Below are 20,824 nucleotides of genomic sequence, written 5' to 3' on the forward strand. Positions count from 1 at the left end.
AATGGAAATGCTGCATTGTAGTGCAGCTATATAATGGGCCATTTTGAAGGACGTAAGCACCAAAAAGGTTGCTGATCCGTTAGACAGATTTATTCAGGTGGAATAAGTTAGATTGACATTTTGTGAAGTAATAGCACATTTAGAATTTGGTCACTTTAGTGCACTGAGGAAGAAGAATTTAAACTTTTAAAGAACTGTTATTAACTTATATAAAAGTTTTGCAAGTATACCTTCAAATCCTAAGAAAGGAAAACAGTTTAGTGCTTTGTAGTCAATGTAGGCATCATAGCTACAATAATCTTTTGGGGGAAGTTCAAATGAAAATATTTTGTTCGACAGCTAATCCTCTCTCTTGTACTTTTATTAAAATAAAAGACACCAAACTTTCACACCCCACTAATTCACACAGAGACTAAGAGAGTTTTGATGGTAAGAGTCTGAGATATTAATGGAGTTAATTAACTAGAAGGGAAAGTGATGGAGTCAGCACATCATCAAACAAAAGATTTCAACAGATGCATATCATTGGTGAATCTCACTCAACATTTCACTTGCTGTTTGGGAATTTCTTGCATCATTTAATTTGCAGTCATTCTTCAGACACGATACGCATTTCCAGAACACAAGAGGAGGTTTCGGATAATGAGCGGAAAAATGATAGAATTATTATAAAAACTAAATTTCCAAATTTAGTCAGGATTAAATTCTATTCTTTAACCATCTACAAAGATGATTTTTTTTTAAGAAAGAAAATCCATTTAGTATTTGTACTCTTCAGATCCATTCTAATTCTCCAGCTATTTCATGGTCATTAGTTAAGCTCTTAGAGGCATGCTCCATGACATTCTGTTAATGAATCATATTTATTGGCAATAGAGGGAAGCCATCGTGGTTGGGGCACTGGATTTGTAACACTATTTTCGATAGAAATCAGTAATTAAATAGAAACAGACTACAAAGATGACAATCCCCAAGGGAAATCTGAAGAAAAATTCTATATATCAAAACAATTGAGTGGTTTTACTCATATCAGAAATGTAGAGATCATTTATTTTACCCCCTTCTACAGTAGACAGTGAATGCATACAGCTTTATTCACTCCCCCACTTTGCTATTAAGACAGTTCTGGTTCTAACTTGAAACTATTTGCATCAAATAGGGGAGGAAAGTGCTGCAAGTCACTAGCTCTCATGGTTTCAGGATATTTAATCATCATAAACAAAATGCATTTAATCACAGATTCATTAAAACACAGCAAGTTCACCTCCACAGTTAGTTGGATCCTTCGTTCTATCAAGTGCAAATAAGATTTTAGTTATGGCAGTGCACTGGATTCACTGAACAGATGGTCCTCCAGTCTGATTTGTTAGTCTCGCCATAATTTGTACTCACAAGTAAAGCTATTTTGAGATGTGATAATTGAAGGGATGAATCATAAATATTTTATACACAATTCGAATTGCAAGAGAAAATGTATCCTTTTGAAATTCTACATTACTTACAGTGAGATAGATATCTGTACACTTGCCGGTGCTTCATAGTTTATCATCAGTTGTGCTTCAGGCTTTAAAGTCTACATGTAAGCATACATTTTGTCTGATTTGTTCCTTTTGGTGCCATTTGCAAAGTTCTACTTTGCTGAAACCATGAATTGAGAGCTCTCAATTTAATTTTTGCATTGCCTGTTCTTACAATCATTCGAACAGAAATTCACAATATAATAGAAATCTAACACAAAATGTCTGCTTCCCGGTTGCCTGATCTAACCAGCAGCTTTAAACTATGGGGAACAATAAGTTTAGAGGCGTCTAGTAAATGTACCCTTGAAATGTTAAGGATTATTTCACAATATTTCAAATAAACTTCACTCTTAGGGATTCCAAGCAACTATATTACAGAGAATAACCCCCAAGTCCTGTTTTATTTATGATCATTATAAAGAAATTCATCCCCTACAAGAAGTATGCACACTTTTTTTTTAAACTCTCAAAAACTCCACTTGAACCTTTTCTATGTATATATTTCATCACATAGTTCTGAAATGCTACACAAATGGGTAAATAAGCATGGAGCAAAATTTGCATGTATCTCTGCAAATTAATTGGATTATGTTTTGATCTACAATATCTTTACGTTGACACACTCCATTCTGAGTGACAGAACTGTTGAGAATTTCAAACTGGGGTAACCTCAACACAAAATGTTTTTTTTGGTATTGTCAAGAAAATAAGCTACAGCAACGCAGTATCTGAAAAAAAGTCTGTATCTTGCTAATATATTGTACGTTCTTTATTCATTACAAATACATCAAATTTATAAAAACACATGACCTAAAAAGTATGAAGTTGTGAGAAGAGTTATGAACATCAGCCTCAGAAACAAAGACCGTAGCAAAAATTAATTTACAATCTCACGATAATGCTCTTGCTTAATCTAGACTTTTGAGATTCTCTCGGTTTCATTTTTCTCCTAAATATTAATGTGTCTGACCAATCTGCAAAATATGTTTTCCATTAAATTCAACTGTAATATATGTGGGCTATTCATTATTCATAGAAGCAGAAAACCTGGGAATAAATGATTATACTCAACAATTTATTGAATATTGAAAGAACAACAAACAGCTGTCCAATCTGCCCCTCTCTTGATTTTCACGATCTGTCACAAGTATCTGAACCGGGGGTGGATCTGGAATGCACTGCCTGACAGGGTGGTGGAAGCAGATTCAATGGTAGTTTTCAAAAGAGAATTGGGCAGGTATTTGAAAAATGTGGAAAAATTTGCAGAGCTATGGGGTAAGAGCAGGGGGTGGGACTAGTTGGTAGCTCTTTCAAAGAACTGGCACAGGCACGATGGGCCGAATGGCCTCCTTCGGTGCTGTAAGGTTCGGTGAAAGTTCAAATTCCCTCGGTGTTCAACCCATCTACTATCATTGGGAGCAGCCTTCAGGAAAGTGCAAACAATGGAATATGCACAGTTGGAAATGGCAGAAAACACCTTCATTAACTTGTCAAAAATATGCAAATAAAATAATTATGCTGGCCATTTGTTTGGAAGCTTGTTGCGTGCAAAGGCAGAAAATGTTCTCAATCAGTATTAGCTGATATATTTCCCAGGAAAACACAACAGAAGAATCAGAGGTCATATTTTATGTAATTGGCCCTTGCTCTGAATAACTCCAGAAGAGTTTTAACAAATGCAGTGATCAGCACTAGTGCAAATAATAATCATTCTAATAGCTTCATTTTATTCAATCAAGTACCAAACATAAAAATACTTAAATATATCAAATGTATTGTTGCAGTTGAATACATGCACTGATTTCTAATGGGATTCATTATTAGGCACATCTAGTAATTGGAAGTGCCAAATAATATTAGGAACTATAACTCTAAAACAGATTGTATCCGAGCAGAGTTCCCACAGGTTTAGTGTGATATACGCCCAGTTTCCCCAATTAAGGAATCACGTGTGAAATCATCCAGATTTGATTCTGCTGCTTGGGTTTTACAATCCTTGCATATGATGTAGAACCTTATCACATCAAAACATCTCAAAGTGCTTCACTGAGTTTTTCTGTATAGTCTAATGATTGTGTATTTGTAGGTAAATAGTGCAGTCAATAAATCCTCTACTTCTCGTTCCCAGTTTTAAACTGGGTCTTCTACAATTCAATTCCATTGAGTCTTACTCTTCTCACACAAATCCTTGCACCAGATTGGATTGAATTGTGATCATTACAATCTGAAAAGAATCCTCAAGTCACCTCAAGACCTTGACTGTTCAAAGAGTGAGAAGCATGACCCAGGCTCTATCAAAATGTAGGACGTACAATGTAATAGTTCACCAGTTGAAATCTTAGCCTGAACTGACATTTTGACATCTTTAGCTGTTTTTACGGTATACTGATTAGCAGTTTCCTAGGACCACAAGACAAAATATCACAGAACCAGATATTTTTCACCTGATAGAAAAGCTGAAGCTAGCAGAAGTTTGATTTGGTCAAGAGCAGAGTGGAATTATTATTATTAATAATTTTGGCTGGGGAGACCTTGCTTCAATCTTGCTAGGTGACAAAGTAACCATGTGGACCAGAGGCAAGCAATACCCCTGAACAAGATCCCAATCAGTGACGAATTTCTACTGCTAATGTTTTAGAAGCCCAACTGACCTCTTGTTTCCTACCTAATCTGTATCCTTGACCTCCAGTTTCAATCCTGCTCAACATCAGATTTGTTGGGTCACAAAAACTAAATTGCACACACACGCAATGATACTTGGAATGTTCTGAAAGATAGAAATCTGGCTATATCAACCCAAAAAGTGTAAAACAAACTGTACAGAACAGGATTTTAGGGCTTTCTCAACTGTGGGACATAAGTAGACTCTAACCTAAATAACTGCTGCGATCCTGAAGGCTACATTCCGTTGAGGGTAGCTAATTTTTCTTTCAGACAAGCCTTCTAGCATCTATTTGACTTGGATTTTCCATCCATTCAATATGAAAGGTGTAGTTTTTTTTTAAAAAAGTATCTGTCACCCAGTTTGCATCAGTTCAGCTCTCAAAGTCAACCACGACACCAACTCTACAACGTGGCTTCAGGCAAATATTATACAATCCTCCAGTATAATAAATCAACAACTGGTGTTACATCAATTCCCAATCCTTTTCCCTTTGTCATGCTTCCTCTGACTGTGTAAACCCAATATCAGGATGTCACAGAAAAATTGGGGGGAGGAGCAATTGTGCGCATGTGGTTCAAAGCACTTATTTCCCAATATAATGGGACAAGTCAGCTCATGTGTGAGAATGAACAACTTGTATACTTATATGGCGCCTTTCATAGAGGATGAAGAATTGAATTCTATTCCAAATCTGGTGCAAATATTATAGTATAGATCAGGTCTACCTACCTACATCTGAAATCTCATACCATTTTCTGTAGTATCAAAATGTTCATAGAGTTAGCTCCTTATTGAGTAATTTTTAGCAGCTTTCAACCTGTTCCCAGAGGAGGTGTTCTGCATGAGGGATGCTATATAAATGCAAGTTGAAGTTGTTGTTGTGTCCGTACAATTGGTACATTTGTCAAGGTGCATAAAAATGCTAATTTGGGTAAGCTTTATATATTTAAAAAAAAGTAGAAACTGAAAATCAAGGGAATATTGAAATTAAAATGGGACAAATGTTCAAAATATGTATATATATGTACACTTTCTTTCCATCATATTCCTCAACAAAGCTAATGTTTCTGCTAAACCTAATCTGTTTAGTCATCAGAAAAATAATTGAGAAAAAGGCTATTATTTGTAAATGCACAGTACCACAAAAAAAATCAGTGTTTAGTCGTTTAGATACAATGGAATTTAAGCATCCCAGTCTGCAAAGTAAAAAAACTATTGCCTAAGATGCAATCGTGTTCTTTGAGGTATATGCTCTTGATATGCTTAGCAACTATCAATGTCAAAGATGTTCCGAATCAGCTGCTTATCTTCGGGCTTTTGCTCATTTGTGTTCTTAAAGGTAAAGTCTATTCTTGTCCTTCAGAGAAATTATTGCTCCAAATCCAAAACAGAAGTATTGATCACAGTTGTGAAATGTGATAAGTGTGTATGAAAATATATATATATATATTTAGAATGGGCAATATACTTTAATCGTTGCTAGCTACATGAAATTATTCAAATGGTTAAACTATTACTACAGAAAGAGAAAGATCCCTACATTGTTAAAACTAAAGCAAGCAAGAATCGTGCATCTGTTTGTATCTGAAGGCTTCTCATTAGCACAACCCATAGCCATTCTGCATGAATTCTCTTTTATGTGTGCTATTATTCTATCTCTCCACAAACTGTTACTAATAGCCTGTGTTGTAAAATCTGCCTTGGGACTGATTTACGACCACCCTTCCATGTCCTCGCCGGAGGAGAGAGGCATTTCAAAAGAAAATCCACCTGATCTCTGAATTTAAAAATTCCCATCTGTTGTTCGCATCGCAGAGCAGAGAGAGAAAAAAAATCATCAAAACATAAAACCAAGTGGTCCATTGCACTTTGACTATTAAACCCATATTGTACGACTCCATTCCCAGGTAGGATTTATGTACCTTTTAGATAATGCGCAGTTGTCAAGGCTCCACATAAATCAAGGATGAATCAGCGTGGTAAATTTTTTCAAGTGTTATTCCAACCATGATGTTCTGTGATTGTCCATAGCAGTCATGATGCTATTCAAGTTCATCTGTCATTTAACTGCAGTTCATCTGGTAAACTTCTAACCTGTCACTTTAACACCCCAATACCATCAGACAGATTTTTAAATAATACTACTTGCTTTTGATATAGCATCTTATCGTGTCATCGAGAGGTTTCAAAGCACTTCACAAAATATACTGTGAAGTGTATTTTGGGGGAGAAATGTGGCACAGTCGTGTCCCACAAACAGTTGTGGATTGAGAGACCAAATGCAAAACTAAAATGTCACAATCCTTCAACTATCAAAGCAGAATCAATCACCCTATGGCTACTGGAGTCAGAAATACAATTATTGCAAAATGTGGAGGTACCAATAATGATAATAATCCTTGCATTTGATATAGCACCTTATCACGTCTTTGAGACGTCTCAAAGCGCTTCACAGAATACACTGTAAAGTGAACTGTCTGTATATTTTAGGGGCGAAACGCGGCAGCCAATTGAGCACAGCAGTGTCCCACATCCAGTCGTGGATTACTGTGAAACAAAAAAGCATTAAGCAATCACACAGGAATCTGTGTCCAACTGAGAATAAATTCAGAATGTTGCACTTTCTTTTAACCAGAGTATTTCACGCCTCATTTCTTCCGAATGAGTCTTTCCAACCAACCGCAATGCAAATAAGTTAATGCTATCCAAATATTGTTAGGAAAAGAAAATGAGTTAAAGGCTATCATGTGTCTTCAGTAAACTACTGTAATCTGCAAAGCAGCTGTGTTGTAAAAAGGTGTCCCAAACTCGGGATTTATTCAGAAAATAAGACAGACCACTATCATGAATGAGGTTAAACTTGGCGATGAAATAACAAGTTAGTTACACTAATTCAGGCTTTTTCTGATATTTTTTAGGGGCAACTGCGAATGGGTGAATGCACACAAGGTACCAAAAGCCCTACTCAACATCAGGAAATGATCACATTTGCTAACCAATATGTAACCTGGCACAAAAGAACCACATCTGATTTCAAAGTAAACAGCACTGGAATCATGACCCCCCCCCCCCCCCCACCAAATCTTTGCTGCAAGTTGTTTTTGCGCTCTCCCAGTCACAACGAAGCCGCATTGTACTTTGATTCGAAAGACAGCGTTCACAGCATTTAAACAGTTGCCGACTTGGGGGGACGTTTCAATCTGAATCCAATGAATTATGCAAAAAAAAAAAAAACGTGCAATATTTATGAGTACATGCTACGTGCCTCACTGCCAAAGCCCCAATTGCATACGTTTTCTGCAGCTGCAAATCTCTGCTTGGAGCTTATTTTGCGTATCCCATTAACAATTCGGTGTGCAACCGTGACAAGCAATGCTGGGGGCAGCGAGGGGGAGAGGAGGGGGGTCGTCTAACCCTCGGTCGGTTTGGGAACTTGTGTGTAACCTGGACAATCAGGGAGGGAGGGAGGGAGGGATGGAGAGGTGGACTCGTGAGAGCATTTCACTCTCTCACTTTTGCTCCCATAGCATCTCCTAAATAATCAAACGCAGGGAATCTTCGTGCCCCACTGCTCGGGGCTACGTTTCTTTTTTTTTGCTCAATCGTAGCCAAAGGGAGTATTTTTCTGATCCTCCAAAGGGATTTTGTGGTTGCAAACATTCAACTTTGCTCAGTTGATGCCTTGGCAATCGCGTGAAGTCTTTGCAATTTCGCCTACTCGTGGGATTGGGATAAGAGAGCGAGAGAGAGAGGGAGAGATCAGAGATCTGGACGATGGTCAAGTGCAACAGTATATAATATCCTTCATCGGGAGCTCAATGCATCTCATTCCCTTTAGCAGATAACACCCCCCCCAACCAGTCTGTTAAATGCAAATACCTTTTTTAATAGAGGATCAGGGGCGCTGCACCTATTTCATTCCAACTCACTGGTCGGACAATCTCCACATTGATGTCCAAAATGCATTTATTTTATTTCAGAAATAAAGCAATCCCCTTGTTTTGTGGGGGTGTGGGGTGTGGGGGGGGTTGTCCCATCTGGGTCGCTTGGGTTAGATGGAAGGAGCATAATCACATGATTTTTTTTCTCTCCTCTCTGTCCCTCCCTCCCTCCCTCTCTCTCTCTCTCTCCCCATCATCTCATCCCCTGATCGCTCTTACATTCATAATCTCCCACACACTCACTCTCATTATCTATCCATCCATCCATCCACCCACCTCCGGCTGGTCAATGTGGTTCAAATGCTGTCCAACCTTCCTCCCCCACCCCCACCTCCCCCAAATAAAAAAAGATGGTTAATATGTAATCTGGGTCAGTTGTGAGTGAGGAAGTTGTGTTGAAAAAGCCCCCAATAACAAACACAGTGCCAGAGTTAATCTGGGATCAGATCAACAGCTCAAGTCCAGACCTCTCGTTGCAATTCCCATCTCTTTCTCTTTGCCTAAACCCTAATAAATAGCAGTCGGTACATCAGCCACAGAGTGGAGATCTTAAGCAAAAATCTAAGCAAGTTGATATATTTGGCAGAAGGGTGAGGTGGGGGGGGGGGGGGGGGAGAGAGGAGGGGGTGGTGGGCAGAGAGAGAGAGAGAGAGAGAGAGTGAGGGAGAGGATGAGTTAGTTATTTGATATACATTTTCCCAGCGCGATGCGTTCACAGATTATTTTTAAATGGGTAAAGCGATGGGATCAGAGTGGGGTTTACCATCCAGTCCCCCCCCACCCCCACCCCCACCCCCCCACCCCCACACCCCCAGGTCTGTTATGTGCAATCGATCAACAGCAGCACAGAAAGCAAAGCCCAGACTCCCCCACAGCACCACCCAACACAACACACACCCAACACACAACACCACACACACAACACAACACACACCCAACACACAACACCACACACACAACACAACACACACCCAACACACAACACAACACCACACACACAACACAACACACAACACCACACACACAACACAACACACACCCAACACACAACACCACACACACAACACAATACACACACAACACACAACACCACACACACAACACAACACACACACAACACACAACACCACACACACAACACAACACAACACACAACACACACAGTGCTCTGTACCCACCTCTGGTCGCTGAGGCACCGCAGAACCACACAGTCACCAAAATCAACGCGCTTTGCTGAGCGCACTGTGTTCTCGGCTGCATGGCGATCCCACTTGACACTGATTTTCCTCTCTCTCTCTCTCTCTCTCTCTCAGTTTCTCTCTCTTTTTCTCTCTCTCTCTCACTCTCTCTCTCTCTCCTCCTCCTCTCCTCCTCCTCCTCCTCTCCTCCTCCTTCCCGAGGATCTGTCTTCAGCACCGCGCGGACCCGCAACACTGCTGGACCACTGGATGATGCGATGGGAGCGATAAGGAATCAGAGCCACTGGGGGTGTTGGGGTGTTGGGGTGATGGGGGGTTGGGGTGTTGGGGGGTTGGGGTTGGGGAGGGGATGATGTGCGCGGAGCTGATGCTGATCAGTGGAGGTCTCTCGCAGGACTAAAGGCACAGTCAGATCAGCACAGTCAGGACCAGGGTGACGTCGCCCGAAGTCATACATATTCATTGCTTAACAACTTCCAAACTATTATTAGTCTCTATTTTAAACGAAAAATCAGCCACAACACACACACACACACACACAGGGACACACACACACACACACACAGGGACACACACACACACACACACACAGGGACACACACACACACGCAGGGACACACACACACACACAGGGACACAGACACACACACACAGGGACACACACACACAGGGACACACACACACACAGGGACACACACACACACACAGGGACACACACACACACACACAGGGACACACACACACACAGGGACACACACACACACACAGGGACACACACACACACACACACACAGGGACACACACAGGGACACACACACACACAGGGACACACACACACACACACACAGGGACACACACACACACACACACAGGGACACACACACACACAGGGACACACACACAGGGACACACACACACACACAGGGACACACACACACACACACAGGGACACACACACACACAGAGACACACACACAGGGACACACACACACACAGGGACACACACACACAGGGACACACACACACACACAGGGACACACACACACAGGGACACACACACACACAGGGACACACACACACACAAAAACACACACAGGGACACACACACACACACAGGGACACACACAGGGACACACACACACATAGTGCACTTATTAACCATCAAACACCAACCTCCTCCTCCCAATAGTTTACCAGCTAATTCACATGTTTGTTTTTAAAACTAATCGATGCCTTTTTAGTCCACCACCAATCATTTTGTGTCTGTGTGTGTGTGTGTGGCTGATATTTCTTTTAATTCGGTTTTTGCTATTTTTAAAAAAAATATATATAATATTACAAAAAAATAATAATAATAATAATACGAAGTAGTAGTCTCATAAAGCCTTTAGACCCGGCAGTGCCATGCAAACCACAACCACTTGCATTTATATTGGGTCCTTGTTGGAAGAGGAACATCTCGGGTCGCTTTTACAACAACAACAACAACAAGATTCCATTTATTGAGCGCCTTTCACGTCGGGAGGACGTCCCAAGGCGCTGGACAGTTGGGTCAGGACCCGAGCATTGGGGGGAAATGGTCAGGGTGAGGGGAGGGAAGGGAGGGAGCGAGGAGTGGGTAGAGAGTCGAGAGGAGAGCTGAAGGCACGGTCAAAGAGAAAGGTCTTGAGACCGGCCTTGAAGGAGGAAAGGGAGGAGGCGGCGAAGGCACTGGGGGATAGAGTTCCAGAGTTTAGGAAGAGATTGAGTGTCAGGGCTGCACAGTGCTCAGGAACTGATCAAAGTAAGGAATAGACAAGAGAGAGCAAAGAAAGAAAAGAAAGCTGCCTTATAAACATCGGCATATTGTAACCCCATTGACAGTTTAATAATAATAACTATCCTTGCATTTGATATAGCGCTTTTCACGTCGGGAGGACGTCCCAAAGGGCTTCACAGAACACACTGTAAAGTGAATTGACTGTATATTTGTGGGCGAACGCGGCAGCCAATTGCGCACAGCAATGTCCCACAAACAGTCGTAGATTGAAAATGACCAATTTATTATTGTTTTTGGTTTTGGAGGGATTATTATTAGGCTCTGTGTGGAGTAAGGAAACTTGCCCAAGGTTTGGCCCTCTGCCTGGAATTGAACTCAGGTCTCTCACTTGCAAAGCGAGTGCTCTAACCACTGAGCTACAGGACTCCACCTGTTTAATGCAAGATGCGACTTCATGTGGGATCTCTTTGCAGTAACCCATTGAATCAACTTTTATTGCGGGTTAAAATCCACCAAACTTGCAGTCACGTCAAACAATCAAACGCAGATTGAAAAAGACACGATCCCACATCTTGTAACACATTTATGCAACAATAGCACGTACTAAACTCGCATTTTCTTATTCGTTGAGGTATCAGAGGTTTGCTGGGACCGGTAGATCTAATGCCAGAAGAGAAGAAATTAGCAGAAATAAAATGTGAACGTTACTTTGTCTCTACTCTTGTCACTTTAATCACCTTGGGGATGAGAGATCACTGTTCAATTTGAACACCAGGATTCAGTGCTGTACCACTTTGTATCTTAATATATAATAATACTAATCATAATCCCAGCATTTGATAGTATGCCTCATCACATTGTAGAAAATGTCTCACAAGATTTCCTGCACAGCACAGTGACTGTATGGTTATAGCAAATTCAGGAAAATATATATATTTGTAAATCAGGTAACATTCTTACAATTGTTCACCGACAAAGCACACAATCAATGCACCTTACAGAATTTCCTGTGAAGCACTTTAAGACATCCTCTTGACATAAAGGTGCTATATCCAATGTAAGGATTATTATTTCCTATTTATAAGGGACAAGACATGTGTAAAAATCAGATTCAAGAACGAGTTTTTGCAGCTCTTCGAAAAAGCCAAATATTGCATTATCGTGGACTTGGCAGCCCCCAGGTTATGAAATAAATCAAGAGTAAAAATAGTGAACTCCAATGTTCGCATGTTATTGATGCTCCCATTTCTTCTACATCTCCGCCTTTTCCTGGAGTTGCAGCTGCTGGTCCCAGCAAACCTTTGATATCTCAACAAAAAGGAATTATTGAAAAGTGAGCTGAACGGAGGATTCAAACATAGAGTGTAACACAGCTGAGGATTCATCTCACTTAAATCCACATAGGTACACAATCCAGCAGAGGGCTCTGCAAAGCAAACCGGAGCAAGATCTCAACAGAGTTACCCGCAACACTGTACCTCAACTAATGACTTGGCTGAAATCAGCTATTTTTTTAGTTGCCCGGTATTCATGTTTTAGCACCCTATTTAAATCAAATATGGCATTAATATAAACCCATGTACTCTCAATGCGTTGGCTGACAGATTCTAGATGTTAGAATTAAAGTGCAGCAAAATGTGTCAAAAGGCACCAAAATTACTAACACTCTGAATATTTGCCCTAAATGTTTACAGATTAAAATTATTTCTCATCACAATCAATAATTCTGTATATTTCTGCAATTATTTTCTGGAGGCACTGAAAAATTAGCCACTGGATAAATGCACTGAATCTATTTTTATTAGAAATCAGAACAAAACCAAAATAAAAATGAGAGGCATCAAAATGCTTCAAAAATCGGAAGAAATATATATTTTTACATCATCATTATTTATCCTCATTTATATTTCAGCACAGCTCATATTTTCAAAAAAATATGTTTATAATGATCCACATGATTTCTGATGAAAAGAAAATTGCCTTATTGGAACAGAAAAAATAGGGAGTCAAATTCTACATAGAGTAAAATATCTTAACTGAAAAACATACCTAGAAGCCATTAGCTCTGTGCTTTTATGTTCTGAGCTCTTCAGCAATCATTGCTTACATCCCATTTAGCAGACTCAATGCACATTACCCATCACAAAGAAACACATGTACCATTGCAGTCTGAACATTATCTTATTGTGTTTAAATAGATCCAAAGTGCAAGGACTCACAGAATCATAGAATTACACAGCACAGAAGGAGGCCATTGGGCCCACCGTGTCCATGCTGGCTCTTTGAAAGAGCTATCCAAATCAATCCCACTCCCCTGTGCTCTTTCAATAGTCCTGCAAATTTGTCCCATCCAAATATCTACTTCTCTCTTCAAAGTTGTTATCGAATTGGCTTCCACCACACTTTCAGGCAATGCAATACAGATCCAGAAATTCAGACAGCTCCTTGTAGGTTAATGCACCATGACAGCTGACTTATTGTCATAAAGATTCAAGAAGTGCACCTTTTGAACCTTAGTGACTTGAAACCAGCTGCCACAAGTGTTGTCTTCATCAAATAGTTCAAACAGAAATTACCCGCCTGAAGGTAAGAACAAGTTAATATACTTTGATCTGTTCCTTATAAAAAAAATCTGCATCAACGCCAGTAATGGTAAAAGAAAGCATGCTGTGATAATTCCAATTAAAGATATCCATCGCGTATTTAGTTAGTATCAATTACATTGCTCCGTGATTGCTTCCAGATCCTTTCATCTCATTCCAATTCTGGAAATAGTCACGTTTGTTTTGTTATCTTTGAAGAAGTCGGTTCGCATCTTTGATGTTCGTGAAACGTGCTCATTCGCTAAGGATATTTATTTAATTCATGCCCCTGACATACCAGGAGTGAATGATGCAAAAAGCTTCATATCATCAATGACAACCCAAGCCTGGTTCCAATGAAGATAATAACATTTCTGATTGAGACAATCATAGAAATTACAGTGCAGAAGAAAGCATTGAGACAACATTGATGTAAGCTCCTCCAATGGAGGTAACTACTTGAGTTCTAATTCTAGTCCTGTCTTCTTATACCTTTTGTATATTGGAGTAACATCTGTGATATTCCTTAAAGGATTCTTTAACAGATTTAAAGAGGTTGTACCCTTCATTAGGTACCCCTGCTCTGTTGCTCAGTCAAGTGCTTTAGAATGACCACCCAATGTAAAAGGCGCTATATAAGTGTAAATTGTGTGAAAGGCGCTATACAAATGTAATTTATTCTTGTTGTTGTATTGCATTCTATTGTATCTGCCTAGGAGGGACAACATCTGTGTTCTCTGAGGCCAAAATATTATTTTTAGCAATCAGCCCAGAGGCTTCCTTGTCCACCTGATCATTAAAAGTACATCCTTTGACGTTGGCTTTAGCTTAAAAAATGCTCACATAATGCATATTTCATGGATTGTTTTTCCAGTGAGGATAATGTTTATTTTTTTTAAGTTGACAGTCTTCTTCAACACCCCATGCTTCCATCTGCTTCCTTTGTGTCATTTGACTGTCTTCTGAAAAGCAGTGTTGAATTTAACAAACCTGACATTGTAGACATGAGGAATAAAATCCTCAATTGAAAGTAAACGATTGTATCAAGTTGTCACCCTCCTATCTCCTTTTCTTTGCATTAGCACTGGACATACAGGCAGCTTTGAAACACGTGTTACTTGCTGTATCCTCTTAAGTAAACAGCCATCTTGGCTCAAGTGACATACACATGGTTGTAGATAAATATCTCCATGAGTTTCTTTTGGTGTATTTCAGACAGTACTATGCATGTCACCCGTTATGTTAGAAGAATCTGTGATAAAGCATAAAAGGTTGTCAAATTCCATTCAATGACATCCAGCTCATGCTACAAACCACAGGGCAGCACTGTTATAACACGTTGTTTCAGATCCAAAAAAATAGACTCCGGATTCTAACAGGTCTACAAAGAATAAAAAGGCTGTTTTTATTGCCACTGATACCAATTTCAGCTTCTGCCACAGTCTTGCTGGCTTCTAGTGTGTTGTACAAAAGTATGGGTCTACAGGTTAAAAATGAACTTGTGCTCCAGTGAGATGCTTAATAATGGGTCACCTAGTATTTAACAGGTTTTCATTAGCTTAACTGCAGGATGATATTTCTAAACCATTGGCAATTATAACTGTTGTCATAACACTGAGCGTTTAGAATGCTAATCTCATCAGTATTTATACTGCTGCTCTGATTAAACAATAAAATATGTATCACCGATTTACTACAAGCTTGTCAGTCCACGGATGCCAGTCCTTCTGTGACCTTAACATTGACACTATGGTCAGCAAACATTCGTGGTGTTACTTTACATGGTCAGTGGCAGAGAAGAGTATCTAATCCAACCTAGGATATGAACTTAATGAAGCAACAAGATTTCAGATTGGGGGCCCAGTTTTGTCACACTATCTTTGCAAATGAACCTTTACAAGCACAAAACTGAACTCATAACATTGGTCCAAACAGCACACACCATACTAGATTTTCACACGAACGCTTATTTTACTTGAAAAGCCAAGCAGTATGAGTTTAATTTTCAATGTATTGTAAATATTTTATATCCTAAAGTGTTTTCTGTTGTTAGAGATCAAAGCCTTTTATAATTCCGTCTGTCGTGTCACAAGGCGTAGCATTTCAAAGTGCAACTGTGCATTGCTCAACAGTGTTATTTACCACTGTGCAGCTAGTGGTGTAAAACATGGACAAATTGTTGCTTACTGCACTGCCTTAGTTTCATGCATTCAATTTTATATCTAGACTTCTGAGAGGGGATGGGAGGGGCCAGGAATTCTCCTGTGTAAATCTATCGATCTCAGTGGCATACTCCGTGTGATTCATTGCTGGTCAGTAAATGTATCTTGAGGCCAAGGTCATAAATTTACTTATAATCAAAAAATAACCTGATATACAGTAAGTGTAATTCTATAATAAGCCATCAAAGTCCAGATATGTCTCTCTTGGTGGTAAACATTCACCTTCATTTCGATTATTTTTAACTGATGGTGATGGTGGTTGTCATGTAAAGATTTTTCTGCTACCATTGATGTTGGTAATAATCGTACAATGTTAAAGGGATGGGAAATAGGAATCCGAGGGAGGTCTGTAGAATTATGTGTTCCATTTTTCCAAAGGAGTACCTTATTGGGAAAATGTTTGAAGAAGCATTCTTTTTATTGATTTTCAAATGCATCAAAAGTAAACATTGCATTCTTTAAGATGAAAATGAAATTTTGGTGCTTTCTGAATTCTCCTCAAAGGTGTAAATAGTTTCCCGGAAACTCCTTTGAAAAGATCTATTTATCTCTTTAAAGTCAATGTTGAAGCTAATGGGAGGCTGGCCCTGAGTTCTACTTATCTCCCATTAAGATTTAATTGCTTCCATTCAGACAACTAAATTATCTTACTTATGGTCAATTCTTTGCTCAGTATTGACATAAACCTGTTCTACTCTGGTGTCTATCAGTATCACCAGTGCTTTGATTTGAATGTAAATTAAATTGTGGATTGGTGTCGACATTATTGAGTAGATTGCAAACCTTTTCCCTGTATCTTGAATGAATACAAGTTCCTTGCCCCCATAACACAAGCAACTGCTTCCAGGTATTGGGTTAAAAATATGGAGAAATATATAAAGGTATTTCATGTGTCACGTAGATTGTATACATAGAAAGCAAATAGACACAGTAGTTAAACTTACTACAGTAAGTGATTTGATATTGAGCAATACAGAACACACGATAATTGATGCAACAAAAACAGAAGTTACTGGGAACAATTAGGTCAGGCAGCATCTATAGAGAGAGGAAAGTGGATCTGAATTGATGCAAAATGTGGTCCTTTCTGAGTGGAATGATTGCAGATGAGGCAGTGTAGGAGCACCTTGGCCTTCAGAGGGGAAATATGTATCTGGTCTGCTCCTTTGATCGCTATTTAGTGATCCTCACAGAAAAGTGTGTGATGGACGCTGAATAATGGTATAATCATGGTTAAATTGCCTGCTAACAATCACTCTCTAGGTTTAGACATGAAGAATGGTTACTTGGATGAGGTTTGTAGAGTTGCCTGTTCCATGGATCCATGCGCCAATATGAGTCACAACCTTAAAGACAGGAGAAGGAAAAATTAGAAAAACAAACTCTATAGGAAAAGTATTTTCAAAATTCAAAGTTCTTTACAAAACACGAGTAAAATTAAACTACCATAATATTGACACTTAGAAATAGCTTAAGAGTATGTGTCAACACAAGGAATATTATATATGTTTCTTTGTCACTCCTGTCTGAATTGTACTGCCTAAAGCAATTGTTCAAGTCTAGTGATCGATAGCATGTTTTGGTTTCTGTTTTCCAATAAGTTATAAGGTATTTCCCCTTACCCTCCAAAAAATATAAACTAATTGACCACTTCAAAGTGTTGGGAACAAATTAATGGTAATAACCCAGTAATTAGTTTTAGAATCAGCCTTTCAATTTTGTATGTTTACCAGTTTAAGATAGTCAGAAAACGATTTTGCTCAACTTGACACGAACTCCTGCACACAAAATAAAATACAAAGTAAGAAATAATAATGCTGGGAAATTACTATTAGAACCTCTAAATTGTTCCCAACTTATTAAATTGGCCAAACAATTACTTTGGGAAATATATTGAAAATTTTGAATATATACTCCACTCTAATTGTTAGTGGAGCGGGTTCATTGGTTCATTTTTTCACCTGAAATTGAATTAGGCATCTGATCAAAGATACGGTTTCAATCCATTATTCAGTAATTTGTTCAATTGAGATTGTGAAAAAAGTTCATATCTAGTTCAAGTTGTTGGCAGGCAAACTGACAGGGGTGGGTGGTAGAAAGAAGCTGAATAGTAGCAGGAGGTGGTAAACTGCACAACATTCACAGCAAGAGAGCAACAAAATCGAACAATTCTTCTGCACAATATCAGCGTTCCTATTAAGCGCGTAAGATCATTCCAGGTTGGTAGCAGATACTGACAGGTATGTGGGAGTGGTCTCATGCTTTTTCGTATTGAGTTTGAGTCAAATAAGACAGTAAATTGGTGTCTTGGTGTCACACTGCGCTTCGACGAACTTCACGGTCAGCATGAAAACACGTGTGCCATTTCATTTCTTTCAATGAAAACAATATTAAATGCCAAGGTACACAAGTGCATTCACAAACATGTGTGGCCCTTTGCTGCTCAGTCAGGGTATTAATCAATCAGACTGTTGGAGGAGTTTGTGGAAGATTTTTAAGGTAAACTAAATGTCAAAGTATGTTAAAAAAGGGATATTTCTGGAACTGCAACTAATGACTGTTATCTAAATCTACAAAACTCTAAGTGAAGTAAGGTGAATTTATTTGTTAGAAATGTTCTAGAACAGGTCTTCAGTATGTCCGTCATGATATTTGAGTTGCCTCCGTTAAATTGAGGAGGTTCTGTAGCATAAGGCTCAGAAACCATGCTTCTTACTGAATTCTTTACATCATTTCCAGTCATCATGAGCTGATAGTTCAGTTACAGAGGTTGAATATTCTTCTAGGATAATTAGGTTGCGAAACTGCATGTGCTTGTTCTGAATGTAGATGCCCATAAGAGAGTGAAGGCAACAAGATCTGATTTAGCAGTATTTTATATGCTTTCACACCATAGAAGACAGTCAGGTAAATTATTTTTCAGTTCTCTTGGTTTGTAGTTATTGTTCATAATAATAATAATCCTTGCATTTGATATAGCGCCTTATCACGTCTTCAAGACATCTTGAAGCACTTCACAGAATATACTGTGTTATCCAGAATTACCTCTTTGGATACTAAATTTGAATTTTGAATATTTATTGTGAGGTTCTATCTGAGCAATTTACATTTATATTCCTCAACTTGTTATAAATACTGAACTACTGAATGATTGGACATAGCTATGTCAAACTAATTTTAACAAGGATTATTTGATAAACTATCAAGCTTTGACAATATTTCTATTCAATAGAGCCTAGTTGTGGAGCTAAGGCAAGTGGAGGTCAGTCAGGGGAGTTAAAGATACCAGAAAGCTTTACCTGAAGAGTTTCTCCCAGTGTCCTAGTCAACAATCCCAGATAAAATTGTTCAAACACTTCATCGCTTTTTGTGGGACATTGATGGGACTGCTGTGTTTATCTACAACATACACAGTTACTTCAGTAAATACAGTAAATCCTATGACGAGCTTTGAGACTTTCTCCCGAAATGAAAGGCGCTACATCAAATGCAGAGATTATTATTATTTGATTATAACTTGAGGGAAGATGGGATGTCATGGGGATTACCTTCACTGAAAAATCTGGGTCAGTGGAGGAAAGGAAACTGAAAGATTGAGGAAGTCAACTATGTTGAGTTTATTGCATATCATGTAGCCAAACCAGTCTAAGACTGCACTGGATATGCTTAGAGCAATTGTTCACCAACATTCCTTTTACATACCAAGGTTTATTTGTATTCGTTTCACACACAGTACAAGGCAATTTAGTTATATTGTGTTTAATCTGAAATAGCATGTTCATTGAAAATGTTTTTCAAAATCTTCTGTTGCAGAGAGATTTGCGTGAAAATATAATCCAATCAAACAGTCAATAATCCAATTGTTTCTGAAATCAAGATTATTTGGTTGCAGGTAAGAAAATTTAACATGTGTAAAATATCAGACAAGGACAGTCAATCAAATTCAATAATCTCCTGTTGAGTGATTGATGAATAAATAAATGGGCTGCAATACAAATACATATTACCAAATACTGTAATTTTTCTTCAGGTGCAGCCAACTGAAATCTTGATCAAACATTTATTATGATGTTAGAATTAAAATAAGTTCAATTTTTGATTGATTTGCACAGTTTATTTCTATGCTGTGAGTTTGTAATAATGTAACCACAGAATTGTGTGTTCGTAATGCTTGTAACAGACCATGAAAATAGTCATTTTGTAGATAGCAAAACCAAAGCATAGTTAGAGAGGCTGTAAGATGTGCAGCTCTGAGATTTCAGCATAATATGAATATTCCATAAAGCGTGTCTAACATTTGCTGTGCTCATTATATGCACAGAATGAAAAACAAGTTTGCGTCAGCTGAAACTGTATGGTAAGAATCCAACATATGAATAATTGGTGAGTCGGAAAACTAAATTACAATCCCTCGATCAGTGTGTTATAGACTTTGTGTGTCTCATAAGCTGGTGTCATTGTTCTTGTTTACAGTTAATAAGAATATATTTAACTATAATAACGTTGCTAAAACAACCATTACTTTACTTTTCTTTAAATATCTCTCCCCAGTGTTCACTATTTAATGCAAATAATTTTATGTGGGCTGTGTGACAGTGTGTGTTAACTGTGTTTGGAGTGAAATGAATGCTCACTAGTACAAGTTCATCTTGTCTGGGCTGATGCTCACTCCAAAGAGAGCTGCACTATTTAATTAAATCCCATTCTTCCGATCTTTCTCAATATCGTTTAATATTATTATTTTTCCTAAATATCATTTATAAATGCTTAAAAATGAATTCCACAGTTTAACAAACCTTTCACCTACAAAACATATAGACAATTCACTTTACAGTATATTCCGTGAAGCGCTTTGAGATGTCTAGAATTGTGATAAGGCAATATATCAAATGCAAGGATTATTATTATTAAATCTCTGTGTACATACAGTATACAA

The 20,824-nt window shown here is 38.6% G+C and overlaps 1 protein-coding gene across 1 annotated transcript in view; it reads right to left on the bottom strand.

Annotated features, from left to right (window-relative positions):
- Positions 1–9,427, bottom strand: part of LOC103175172 (calsyntenin-2) — a 144,497-nt gene extending 135,070 nt beyond the window's left edge. The window contains exon 1 of the mRNA XM_007888011.2: positions 9,305–9,427. Within this exon, the coding sequence (XP_007886202.2) occupies positions 9,305–9,386 (82 nt within the window). The 5' untranslated portion in view covers positions 9,387–9,427. The remainder of the gene's footprint in view (positions 1–9,304) is intronic.
- Positions 9,428–20,824: the final 11,397 nt, after the last annotated feature.

Source organism: Callorhinchus milii, unplaced genomic scaffold (assembly GCF_018977255.1).
Source record: "Callorhinchus milii isolate IMCB2004 unplaced genomic scaffold, IMCB_Cmil_1.0 Scaffold11, whole genome shotgun sequence".
Lineage (NCBI taxonomy): Eukaryota > Metazoa > Chordata > Chondrichthyes > Chimaeriformes > Callorhinchidae > Callorhinchus > Callorhinchus milii.